Source organism: Ursus americanus, chromosome 2 (assembly GCF_024610735.1).
Source record: "Ursus americanus isolate L20-20 chromosome 2, mUrsAme1.1.p, whole genome shotgun sequence".
In the NCBI taxonomy this organism is placed as follows: Eukaryota; Metazoa; Chordata; class Mammalia; order Carnivora; family Ursidae; genus Ursus; species Ursus americanus.
This window is the reverse complement of record NC_142128.1, coordinates 31,507,460-31,519,547: the sequence shown is the minus strand read 5'-3', so window position 1 is coordinate 31,519,547 and position 12,088 is coordinate 31,507,460. Positions and strand designations below refer to the sequence as shown.

Below are 12,088 nucleotides of genomic sequence, written 5' to 3'. Positions count from 1 at the left end.
TCCTGTGAGGGCAGGGCCTTTAGTCTGTTCCCTGCTCTGTTCCCAGCACTTGGCACAGCTCTGGACACACCGCAGGGAGTGAGGAAACGGACAAATAAATTCTGCTCTCTGGGTTTATCAAACATCCAAATGAGAGTGAATGATACTGACCTGCAGCCCACCGGCCCAGGCTGGAGGGTCCCCGCCCATCCCATCCATGCGGGAACCTCCAGGGCCCTGCCTCCCAGCCCCACCGCACCTCATCATGGCAGGCGGGGGAAACCCTCCAGGAAAGGCGATTCCAGCAGCTTTGTTCTTATATTTGGACTTCGATCCCCCCTGCTACAGTTGGAAAGGGTTCTCCAGGGTAAAGAGGTGAAGCCTAGCCCGCATCAGAGGCCAGGTTCCCTGCGGGGGAGGGGGGAGGGGGCGCAGCTCACAGCTCCAGCCTGTAACACCCGGCCCAGGGCCATCACCTGCCATCTGGGCCCATGGGGGCAGGTGGCACTCTAAGCCTCGATTTCCTCATCAGTAAGGTGGGCACAGCCTGCCCACCTTGAGTGACGTAGCCAAGATGAATAGAGATAACACACCTGAGAACACCTGCCCATGGGGCACACAGGTCCCAGGAAGTGTCGCCTTCCCTCCTTCCCTGGGCACTGTTCAGTCACACGCACCTGCTGTGCATGGGGCCCGAGGAGGAGGGGACACACATTGAAGGGTCCCCAGTCTCCATCCCGGGAATGCTTCAGACTGTCGGGGACACCAAGAATGGTAAGGCCGGGCAGAAAGTGCCCCCGAGGGTGGGGGCAGCCAAACGTGGGCAACAGTGCAGAGCTGAGATGTCTCCCTGGCTGCAGACGACCACAGCAGACCTCTCAGCGGCCAGGAACCTGCTCATCCTGGAATGACCATCCAGTTATTTACCTACCACGTCCCCAGTAAGCCCTTCCTCTGTGAGATCAGTTCCCGTGTCTGATCCAGGTTCCCACTCAGCCCACAGGGGGCTGAAAGCCAAGGATAGAAAAGTTCGAGGGCTGGAGATGACCCAGGTGACAGGGGAGCCCCCCAGGGGTCCTGATCTCTGCATTCTGCACAGGGGTCAGGGTGGGGCTCTGGAGTCACACTGCCTGGGTTCAAGTCCTGATCTCATTGTTCAATGGCTGTGTGGCCTGGAACATGTGACTCAGCCTCTCTGAGCTCCCATTCCTCCCTTGCAGAATGGGGACAGTTACTAAGCCCTACCTCATATATTCACAAATTAATTCAACAGATGTTTAATTGAATACCGACTATAGTCCACTCTCCAAAACAGGCATCCCTGTCCTTGTGGAGTGGACAGTCCAGTGTGGGGTGGGCAGAAGACAAGCAATGAGACGTGGAGCTACTGAGTAATTAAGTTACATAGTATGTTAGAGCGACCAAGACAGACACAGGGATGGGGTGAGCTCGAGGGAGGTGGGGTACCAATAAATAGGGTGGGAGGGGAAGGCCTCACTGAGATGACATTTGAAAAATATCTGAAGGTGGTGAGGGATCGAGGCAAGCAGATGTGCAGGGAAGAGCTTCCTGGGCAGAGGAACAGCATGTGCAAAGGTCCTGAGGCAGAAGCCAGCCTGATGTGTTTGAGGACTAGCAAGGAGTGAAATGAGCAGGGACCAGAAGATGGGGTGAGAGAACTGAGGGTGTGGGTCCCGAGAGCTCAGGGTTCCTGCTATGGGCTTCGACCTTCTCTGGGTGTGAATGGATGGCCGAGCAGATTCACTGAGCTCCTGTGCATGGAGAGCTTGCCTGGTATGCAGTAAGCACTCAATCAATGCTGGCCCTTACTACTTCCCCCTCCTTTAGAAGTTTAACTGTTTAGCCCTAAACATTATGTTGAAGCCGTCACCGTTAGTACCCATGAATGTGACCTTATTCGGAAATGGGGCCCCTGCAGAGGAGATCAGGTTGAGATGCGGCTTCCTGGAGCACGGAGGGCCCTAATCCAATGACTGGGGTCCTTAGAAGAGGAGAAGGGGCACAGACACAGAGGCAGAGATCAGAGCGATGCAGCCACAAGCCGAGGACCAGCTGGGGCCTCCGGGAGCTGGAAGAGGCAGGAAAGAGTCTCCCCACAGCGCTTGGGGCAGGAGCGTGGCCCTGCAGACACCCGGCCTCCAGCACCGTTAGCGATGACACGCCTGCGGCGGGCCTCGGCAAGGCATACAGGCCTCCCGGGACTCAGATGCCCTTTGGCTCTGAGACTGGTGAGGAGGCTCCGGGGTTGGCCGGAGCTGGGGCAGTGCCTGGGGCGCCTTACCATGCGTGTGCAGCTCGGCGCACAGGCGGGCCTTGCCCGGAAGCCCGGCCTGCAGCAGGGTCACGCTGTTGTGCTCACTCCAGCCAGCAAGCTGCAGGTACCCGGCATGGCGACAGCAGCTCACGGAGTAGTTCAGGGAGGTGGGCCCTGCTGAGATGCGGCCGGAGTGCTCAAAGCCGGAGCCGCCCCTGGGAACGTCCACAGAGGCCTGGAATGACACGCAGGAGAGGGTGGCTCGCCCGGAGCAGAGAAAGCCAGCCCGGCCCAGCTCTGGCTCCCGCTGACCCACAGCGCTGCGGCGGGGGGAGCTGAGACCCCTTGCAGGGGCCAGTTTAAGGAAGAATAAGGTTGCCTGCGCTGTGCTGCTGGGGGTGGGGGGCGGGGGGGGCGCGTGCTGGCCCAGGAGTGGCGGCCCGCAGTTCCATGTGGGGTGGTGACAAACTTCTGGAATGAGAGAAGGGTGGCGCACCGTTGTGAATGGACTAAGTGCCCCTGAACTTTAAATACTTTAAAACACTTAACATGGTAACTCTTCTATGTATCATACCACAATAAAAAAGTTTGCAAAATATAAGAAACTTGGGAAGATCTTCGACGGGGCATGAGCTCTCCCTGTCCCCAGGCAGCCCACCTGACCCATTTCAGCTCTCCACCTGGCCCCCCAAAGGCTTTGAGGTTGAGACCTCTGCAGCTGATCGGAGCAGCGGCGGCAAGCGCGGGCTGGGCACGCAGCGCAAAGCCCCTCCCTGTGCGATGTCAGCCGCTCTATGGGGCAGGAAGTGCTGCCCCACCGTCCTTCCATGACGTTGGCTGAGCGCCTAGTATGTGCCAGGCCCTGTTCTTCACCTAGAGACGCGGTCATGCACGCAACACAGGAAGGCCGGAGCCCGTGCAGCCGGGACGCCCGCTGCGGGAGACAGACCAGGACAAGGCAGAAGGCATCGCGGGCCCGGCAGGAAGATGATGGAAAAGAGAAAGCGATCAGGGAGGGTGTTAGAGAATAAGAAACACACAGGCGTAGGTATACACGCCTTTGTCCCCAGGTCCTGCTCATACTTGGTCTGTGATCACACCAGTGACGGGGAGAGAGGGGCACCTTACACAAGAGCTCCTAAATCCCTTGGAATTACTTGGGCGAGACAAGTGCCTTTTGTCCTACTGACGTGACTCTCGGTGGGCTCCCCAGAAAGACCAAGCCCCGGTTATAAGCTGGAACCTTCAGCCCCGGCCCCTGGCCCCCGGCCCCCGGCAGGGAGGAGGGGCTGCAGAGGGAGTTCACCATCCATCGTGCTCACGGGATGAAGCCCCGTGAAAATCTCTTGACTATGGGGCTCGGGGGCTTTGGGGTGGGCAAACACATCCACATGCAGGGAAGGTGGTGCCAGGAAATTGGTCCGGGGGGGGTGTCCCCCACCCTTCTTGTCCCAGAAGTGCTCCGAGCAGCCAAGGAGAAGCAAGAGCATCTTCTTTGCAGAGGGTTAGGGTGGGGGTGGCATGGACCAGGGCAGGACTCTTCAGGGACGGCCAGAGAAAGGACCTGTGCGCAAAGACCCGGGGAAGCCAGGAGTGGGCGGTGGGCATCAAAGGGAAGAAGCATCTGGCAAGTCTGAGGACAGGGCAGCGAGCCGGAGTCCCGGGGAGGTGAGCTCAGGTTGGGGCAGGACCAGAGCCCTGCACGAGGCTTTCTGGTGTCAGGTTGGTGCCCGAGGAACACACATGGATGTGCAGGGGTTCTGGGTAGAGGAGACCAGAGGGGGCAGGGGTGGAAGCCGGGAGCCCAGCTGGCGGCTGGACCCCAGGTGTGACCTGCGGTGGCCCGGAGCAGGCGACAAAGCTGGAGGTGGGGACAAGGGGTCGGGCTTCGGGTACGTGTGGGAGGGTACACCACCAGCATCTGCTGAACGCGGTCCGGCGTGTGAGTGAAACAGGGATGAAGGATGACACTGAGGGTTTGGCCTATGCTGCTGCGGGGCTGAGGTGACACGGACATGGGGCAACGGGAGGGGCAGGTGGCGGGGTTGGACCAGCCAGGTGCCCAGCAGGCCTCCAAGTGGAGATATACAAACAGACGGACCTGCGGGTCTGGGGCCCAGGAGAGGGAGAAAGTGGGGAGCTTCAGTGCACGGATCGCACCGAAGGGAGACACGGGCCCAGCCCGCCCAAGGAGAGCATGTGGAGAAGGTGAACTGGGGGTCAAGGACCAGCACTGAGCCCGCAGGGAGGCTCTGGAAAAGGAGAATGTGTAACGGTCCCAGGGGCATGTGGCTGGGCTAGGGAAAGGAGCGCTATCCCAATTTCCAGATGAAGAGACTGAGGCTCAGAGGGAAGTCTGAACCGTATTCCACCAGCCCCTTGTCTCCACCCTATTTCCAAGAATGGCTGAATGAATGCATGAACGAATGCATGGATGTCCATTACCACCGGCGCTCGCCGAGGCTGACCTGCAGGCCCAGCTTGTCCTCTACCCACAGTGTCCGCAGCAGGGGGACGTTGTGCTCGAGTGTGTAGTTCAGGGACCGGAGCTCTGGCTGCCGAGTGAACGTCAGCTCCTCGGACACCTGTCGGCGTGGACGACTGTGAGACCTGGGCCGCGGGGCTGGGCTGTCCCCACAACCCCCACGAACCCCTAGCTCCCGAGCCCCCCCCCCCCCCCCCCGCAGAGCCCCACACCTGTCTGCCGTCCACTCCGATCCGCAAGGCGCGTCTGTAGCCGGGCCCATGGCTCTGGGCGGCCAGCTGCAGCAGGACCCGGGCTGGGAGGCCCAAGGAGCTGGGCTGAGGCAGGTTGTGCACGAGCGACATATCGACCTCCCGCTGGCTCTGCAGAGGAGCAAGAGAAACAAGAGCTCAGTGCCCGGGTGGTGGCCGGATTCTCCCACGGAGGACAACATAAGCCACTCAGTCATTCAATCAAGCCCTGTTGGCCATTGCACGGTAGAAAAACAGTCCGGGGAATTTCCACCAAGTGCAGCGAATGCATTTGGGACGCCTGATTGAAAGTAAGTGGCCAGCCCAAAATTCACAGGGGAGGAGCCCGGGAGAGGAACCTTGGAAAGAAAGGCTTCGGGGAGGTACAGGGAGGGACCCACAGAACATCTGAGAAGGACACGCCCTGTGGGTTGGATGCAGCAGAAAGGAAAACCCTCTGGCCCCGAGACAAAAACTCCCGAGACATTCAGAACGCTGCTCAACGACTTGCAAGGTTGCTCCGCACACTTGAGTTTGGTGATGGCTGGTGGCTGTCCCGGGGAGCTCTGGAAAGGCCAAGGAGTCCCCATAAATTCAAGCAGGTGGAGCTGACCTTCCACACGCCCTCTGAACTAGCAGGTCTACTCGGTGCCTGTACACACACACACACACACACACACACACACACACACACACACACGAGTGCTTGAGGCAGTGCTATTTGTAAGACAAAAACCGGGCACTTATGTCCCTGAGAATTGAAAGCAGGGGCTTGATGGCAGGAGAGTCGCCACAGCCAAAGGGTAGAAGCGACCCGGGTGGCAGCTGAGGGACGCTGGGTAGGCGGTGCGGTATTGCTCAGCCTGAAGCAGGAACGGCGTTCTGACACCCGCTACCACCTTGAGCACGCGACGCCCCGCGCCAGAAGCCAGCCACGGACGGACAGACACTCAGCGATGTCCCCTCTAGGAGGCATGTAGAGCACCCAACTCAGACACAGAAAGGGGAAGGGCAGCTGCGGCGGCTAGGGGGAGCGGGGCGGGGGCTGTGCGTCCGGGGAACAGAGCTGCAGTTCTGCAGTGTGACGAGTCCTGCCTACGGAGGGTGGGGAGGGGGCGCGAGAACATGGCTATTCTGAAGACCACCGAACTCTAGACTCACCCGTGGTTAAGATGGTAAAGTGTAGGTCTACTTTACCACAACGAAAACTTCGAAAACAAAATAAAAATAGGCACGTGGTTAGTTAATCAGTAAGATGTACAGAAGGATGACACCACCCAAAAGCTAACCGGTAGAACGGACGGACGAATCACGGTATACGGCCGTGAGGTACGATCGGCAAGGCGTACGATCTCACAAACGTATGGCTTTTTGTTTGTTTTTAAGATTTACTTATTTGAGGGGAGGAAGGAGAAGGGCAGGGAGAGAAAGTTTTAAGCCGACTCCACACTGAGCGCAGAGCCCGACGCGGGGCTCGATCTCACCACCCCGAGATCACCACCCGAGCTGAAACCAAGAGTCGGATGCCTCACCGACACCCCCCCCCCCCGGGCGCCCCGCACCACCATGAGGTTGAACAAGAGGCGGGTGTGCACAGCAACGCGCCGTGTGCTTCTGCGGGCGGGACATGTGAGAACTCGCGTGCATGGGGACTCCCGGGCGTGTCTGGGAGAGGAAGGGGCCGGAGGGGGGCTTCTGGGGTTCTGGTCACATTCTGTGCTCTGAGGCGGGTGGTGTTTGGTTTGCGAAAATTTCACCAAGCTGAGCGTTTTTCATGTCTGCGCCCTCCTTGTGGTATTTATGTTGTACTTCCATAAAACTTTCTCTTTTAAAGCCAACAAGCAAGAGGAAAGGGGGGCCGAGGGGCTGCTTCTTGCAAGCCTCACCCTTCCCATCTCCCTGAGGCTCCCATCTCCCGGGGCCTCTTTGGAGCTAGGACAGCGCCCGGTGCTTCTCCTCGGGCCTCAGCACCCCTTCCCGGGCAGCCCCAGGCCCCCGACCCCCTGCCCTCACCTCGGTAGTCCTGAGGACCAGCAGCCCCCTCAGCGTGCTGTGGTTCACGGAGACCAGCGCCCGGGCGTCCACGGCCTCCGAGTTCAGCACGACGGCCCCGGAGCTGTTGACTCGGCCCAGGACCCCCAGGGCCTGCAGGGGTTTAAAGAGACATGAAAGCAGGGCTCTTGACCAGGACAGGGTTCAAAGTGGGCATCGGGGGTCTGAAGGCCTCCCTGTTGAACTGTCCGCCCAATGCGGCGTGAATGTCCTTCTAGGAGAGGGTTTGCGACTTTGATCAAGTTCTCTAAGTGCCCAAGGGCCCCCCGGCTGTAGCTCTCCACTATTGGACGAACACCCCCCCCCCCCCGCCGGCCTCCCCAAGTCCCCAGGGATCTGATTTTGGCAGCCAAGGGAACCCAGTCTTGTGAACCAACCCTCCAAGAGTCTCGCAACCAGTGGAGCTGGCGAGCCCTCCCCCTCCCCCTCCCCGGGCAGACCCAGACACCTGCTCCCCACACACAGAGGGGCCCTCCAGAAAACTGACGGCAAGGCTGCTACATAGAGCGCCTTCTGGCTTCCTCGCCCTAGCGCGGGGCGGGAAAGACACGGTCATTCTCCAGCCCCCACTGTACATCGGGCCCCGCTGGGCAGCGGGTGTCTGCCCTTTTAACGAATCCTGACAGCAGGGGGGTCCTTTACACCCCATTTCGTGATAAAACTGAGGCCCAGAAAGGAACGATGACTTGCGCAAGGCCACCCAGAGACAGAGGGGCAGAGCCGCAACTCAGTCTGGTGCTTCCTAGCCTCACAGGTGGCCTTGCTGAGACATCCGCCCACCTGACCACAGCGTCCAACCCCGCGACCCCCTCCCTCTTCAGAAGACCTTCCTCCCAGGCCTCCGGGCTGCTCCTCCCTTGGGTTTCTCCTCCTCCCTGGCTTGTTCACAGTACCCGGCACCTGGGACCCGTGGCTGTTCCCTGATTCTCTGGCTCTGTCTACACCCACCCCACAGTCATCTCAGCCAGTCCCGTGGCTTACAGAGACCACAGCCAACCTCCTGACTCCCAGAGCTGCCCCCAGCATCTTCTCTTGGGCGTCCAATAGTCCTGGCAAGTTCGACACGTCCAAGATGGGACCGAGTCCGGGACACCTCCCCAACCCTCCCCCTCCTCCGTGCTCCCCATCACAGGGAACAGCACCCCAGCCCTCTTGTCACACGGGACACAAGCAGAAGAGGCACCCTGCTCCCCCACCGCCTCTCTCGCACCCCCACACCCAAATTTCCACCCAGTCCTCTCTCTCAGCCTCTACAAAGCATCCTGAATCTGAGTGCTCTCCCACCTCATGTGCTTTTCATAAAACAGGAGTCAGCAAACGATGGCCCATGGGCCACATTAAGCCCACTACTTCCTGCTATAAATAAAGCTTTATTGGAACACGGTCACGTCCATTTGTGTCGATATTGTCTATGGCGTTTCGTGCTATAGCCACGGGGCTGAGTAGTAACAACGGAGGCTGCACCACGTGAAAAGCTGAACATATTTACTCTCTGGACTTTGAGGGAAAGAGTTTGCTGACCCAGGTCCTAGCAAAAGCCCTGGCCTCTCTGGCTCTGCCTCAGGACCTTTGCACTGGCCCTGCGTAGAAGACTCTTTCCCAGATATCCACACGGCTCCTCCTCCTTCTCCTTCAAGTCTCTGCTCAACTGTCATCTTGTCTTTGAGGCCAATCTTGACCAACTTGTAAAAATTGCAGTATCTGTCCTGTCGTTCACTCCCCTGTTCCCGCTTTCTGCGTCTTTGCAGTCCTTATCACTAGTTAACACAGTCTGCACTCCACTGACAGATGCCGGGGTTGCCTGTCTCCCCCAGGCAGTATTTATCTCTACGTGGTCCGTGGCTCTATTTCCAGGGCACAGAGTGGGCTCAATAAGGTTTTGACGAGTCCTTTCCTCTGGGATTCACTCAATCTTCCTTGTTTCTCCAGTAGTTGAAAAAAGGCCCCTGCCCGCCCCCTGGAGACCCTGGGGCCCACTCCCCCACACTGCACGGCCACCTACCTGCAGGGCCTCGCAGGAGCTCTCGGCCAGCACCCACCACTCTAGCCCGCGGTCCAGGCGCAGCTCGCCGCGACCCTGCAGCTCGCAGGCCCCCACCTGCAGCTCCAGACCCAGCCGGCGCCCGGCCTCCCACCCAAGCTGGACGGCCAGCAAGGCCTCTGGGGGGAAGGCCCGCATCGTGGGCAGCGTGTGACTCAGCTTCACTCGGAGGGTGGCTTCGGTCTGGTGCACGGCCCCCGCCAAGGTCAGGGAGGCGGTCTGGCTGGCCGATGCGAGGGTCCCGGACACCTCTGATTCCCCGCCTGCGGCCTGCAGGGAGCCGCTGAGCTCAGTCCCTGCTGGGAGGCCCAGGCCCTGCCGGACCAGAGGGGGTCAGAGAGAGGTCCCAGGTCAGGAACGAATCTGATTCTCCATCTGCCACCCTCTAATCCCTCCAGCCCCCAGCCCCCCAGTCTGTGCTTCCCTCGCCCCCCATGCCAGTAACAACAACAGGGCAGCAATCACAACACACAACTGTCCAGGGTAGAAACTCAGTACGCACATAGCCTCGTGCTAATTGCTCTCTTCGGCCTGTTCCCAGCCCTGAAGTGGGGAGCCACTGTCCCCATAAGACAGATGGGGATACTGGGGCTCACCAGTCTGTGCCTCTCATCTAGGCTGTCCAATACGACAATCGCTAACCACGTGAGGCTCTTTCCATTTAAGTTAAAATGAAGTAAAAGGAGAAATTCCGTTTCTCCGTTGCACTGTGGCCAGTGGCTACTCTCCTGGACGGCAAAGGAAGACCTTCCCCATCATCCTAGAGTTCGAGTGGGCGGGCCTCCCGTGATGCTCTCTGCTCTCATGGGTGTCTCAGCCGTGAGCTGCTCTAATAGCGACAACACCCGTGAGTGCTCGGGGATGCCGAGGGGACCGGACCCCGTCCCTACCCCCAGGAAGCTCTATCGGAAGGGAGGAGACAAGGTGACAGGCAGGGTGGTCTGTCTCTGGCGTTCTTGTTGGACTCAGTGTCCCCCTTTCCTGAGACTCGGGTTCCCCGCTCCAAATACCACAGGACAATTCTCAGACCATCTCTCGGCCCGGATACAGCCCAGCCTGTGGCTTCATAACCAAGACGTGCCTGTCCCCACCGTCAGCAGAGGCGAGCACCCCTCATTGCCTTCCTGCACTCAGAATTTCCCTGCAAAGACAAATTCACAAATTCCAAGTCTGTGGTCCTTCTGTAGCACAGCGCTGAGTGACTCTTATCTCACTCGGCCTCGATTTACCCATCTCCCAAACGGGAATACGAGACTAGAGAGGGACCGAGTATTGGAGAGAGGATTTGGGAAACCATGGCTGGGATCTTGGTTTGCGCCTGGGGGAGGAGGCAGCCAGGCTCAGCCCGCACACCGGCAGGGGCTCTGGAGGCCCCTCCAGCCGCCTCGCGGGCGGGCCATACACACCTCCAGCAGCGGGCAGCGGGCAGCCGGGCTCGGTGGCCAGTGCCCACGTGCTCCGGGTCCCAGAGCGCGGCTCCAGCGTCCCATGCAGCCGGCGTGGCCCCAGCTGGAGCGCCAGGGAGCCGGGCGGCAGGGCGGGGCTGGCCAGCTAGGCTGACGGCGCTGCTGGGTGGCAGGCCCACGTGGCCCAGAGGGGGCAGGGAGCGGGCCAGGCGCCCGACGACTGGGGTCTGGGGCCCGCAGTGCGGGCGAGCTGCAGGTGGGCGTCTCCACGGTCACCGCGGAGGCCCGTGGCCAGACCGACCTCGCAGGGGCCCCAGCTCAGGCTGTCCTCGGAGTGCAAGGCCTGCGGGATGCTCGCTGCCTGGAATACGGAGAAGTGGCTGGACTGAAGGGCAGCTTCAGAAGCCAAGGTCGGGGAGGCCTTGGGGATGGGTCTGGCTGGGAAGAGGGCGCTGTTGCCCTATGGCCTCAACTCTACCGGCACCTTCCTCTGCAAAGTGGCCGATACCATGGGTACCCCATTGACAGATGTGGGCTCCAGTCTCCACCACTGACTCCATCTTTCTGAACTTGCAACCTCAGTTTACCCATCTGGGAAATGGGGGTTGGTCATAGCAACCTAAGTCCCTGGGAGACGTCAACGTGTTAATCCTTGTGACTTGCTGGCCAGAGCCAGGCACCCAGAAAGCACCGACTATCGGAAATTCAGCAATGGTACCAATGATGGTTGGCTGGAGGGCAGAGAGCCTAAGAGACTTGACCCACAGGGGCTGACGGCATGCCCCACGTGGAGGCACCCACCCAAGATGGGAACAGGAGGGGTGTGATGGGGTTAATTCCACTCCGGTCTCCCAACTTCTCTGGGCCCCAGACCCTGGGACTAGGGACACAAGCAGCCGCTTCCTAGAGGGGGTGAGGATTTGGGGAGCACGTCGGAGAAGCCGCAAAGCACTCAGCACACAGTGCTCACAGAAGTCAGCTGCTTCTTCTCAATATTCTCAGGATTACTCCCAGACCCTTAATCCCAGTGGCGGGACAAGCGAGATCAGGAGAAAAGAATCAGCTTGAGCCCCAGAAAGGAAGACAACCAGGGGGGCCCTTTGTGAAAAGGGAGAAAATTCAGTTCGGGTTCCGTATTTGGCTCAAAGCTTTGTAATTGATGCACCCCCAAATCAGGTGATAACAGCAAAAAGACGGAAGATTTTCATGCTGAGTGCAGAGCTGAGTAGACAGGAAGAAATCACTAGTGTAGACGGAGGAGGGAGCCCTGTCAGGCCCTGCACGGCCAGGGTGGGGAGCGGGCTTACCTCCAGGAGAGGACAGAGATTCACCAGGGACAGGGTCCAGTTGGCGTGAGTGGTGTTGGCCTCAGTACTGACGTCCCCGTGAGCGGTCAGTGTGCACTGGCCCAGGGCCATGTCCAGCTCGGCCCTGGGGGGTTCGTGTCCGCCCACAGACACCTGGATGTGGTTGTTGGGGGCAACCCCCAAAGCCTGAAGGGGAGGCCACACGTGCTGGAGGCTGGCATCCAGATGGGTGTGGCGGTGGCCGCAGGCCGTGTGGACATGGGCCCGGGCGGACGTGTCCCCAGCAGATACCAGAGCCGCCAGGCTGCCCGTG

At 59.8% G+C, this 12,088-nt stretch overlaps 1 protein-coding gene across 1 annotated transcript in view; it reads right to left on the bottom strand.

Moving 5' to 3' along the window:
* Positions 1 to 12,088, bottom strand: part of APOLTP (apolipoprotein lipid transfer particle homolog) — a 140,312-nt gene that overhangs the window by 43,582 nt on the left and 84,642 nt on the right. Inside the window, exon 43 of the mRNA XM_087870433.1 lies at positions 2,282 to 2,489. Within this exon, the coding sequence (XP_087726559.1) occupies positions 2,282 to 2,489 (208 nt within the window). The remainder of the gene's footprint in view (positions 1 to 2,281; positions 2,490 to 12,088) is intronic.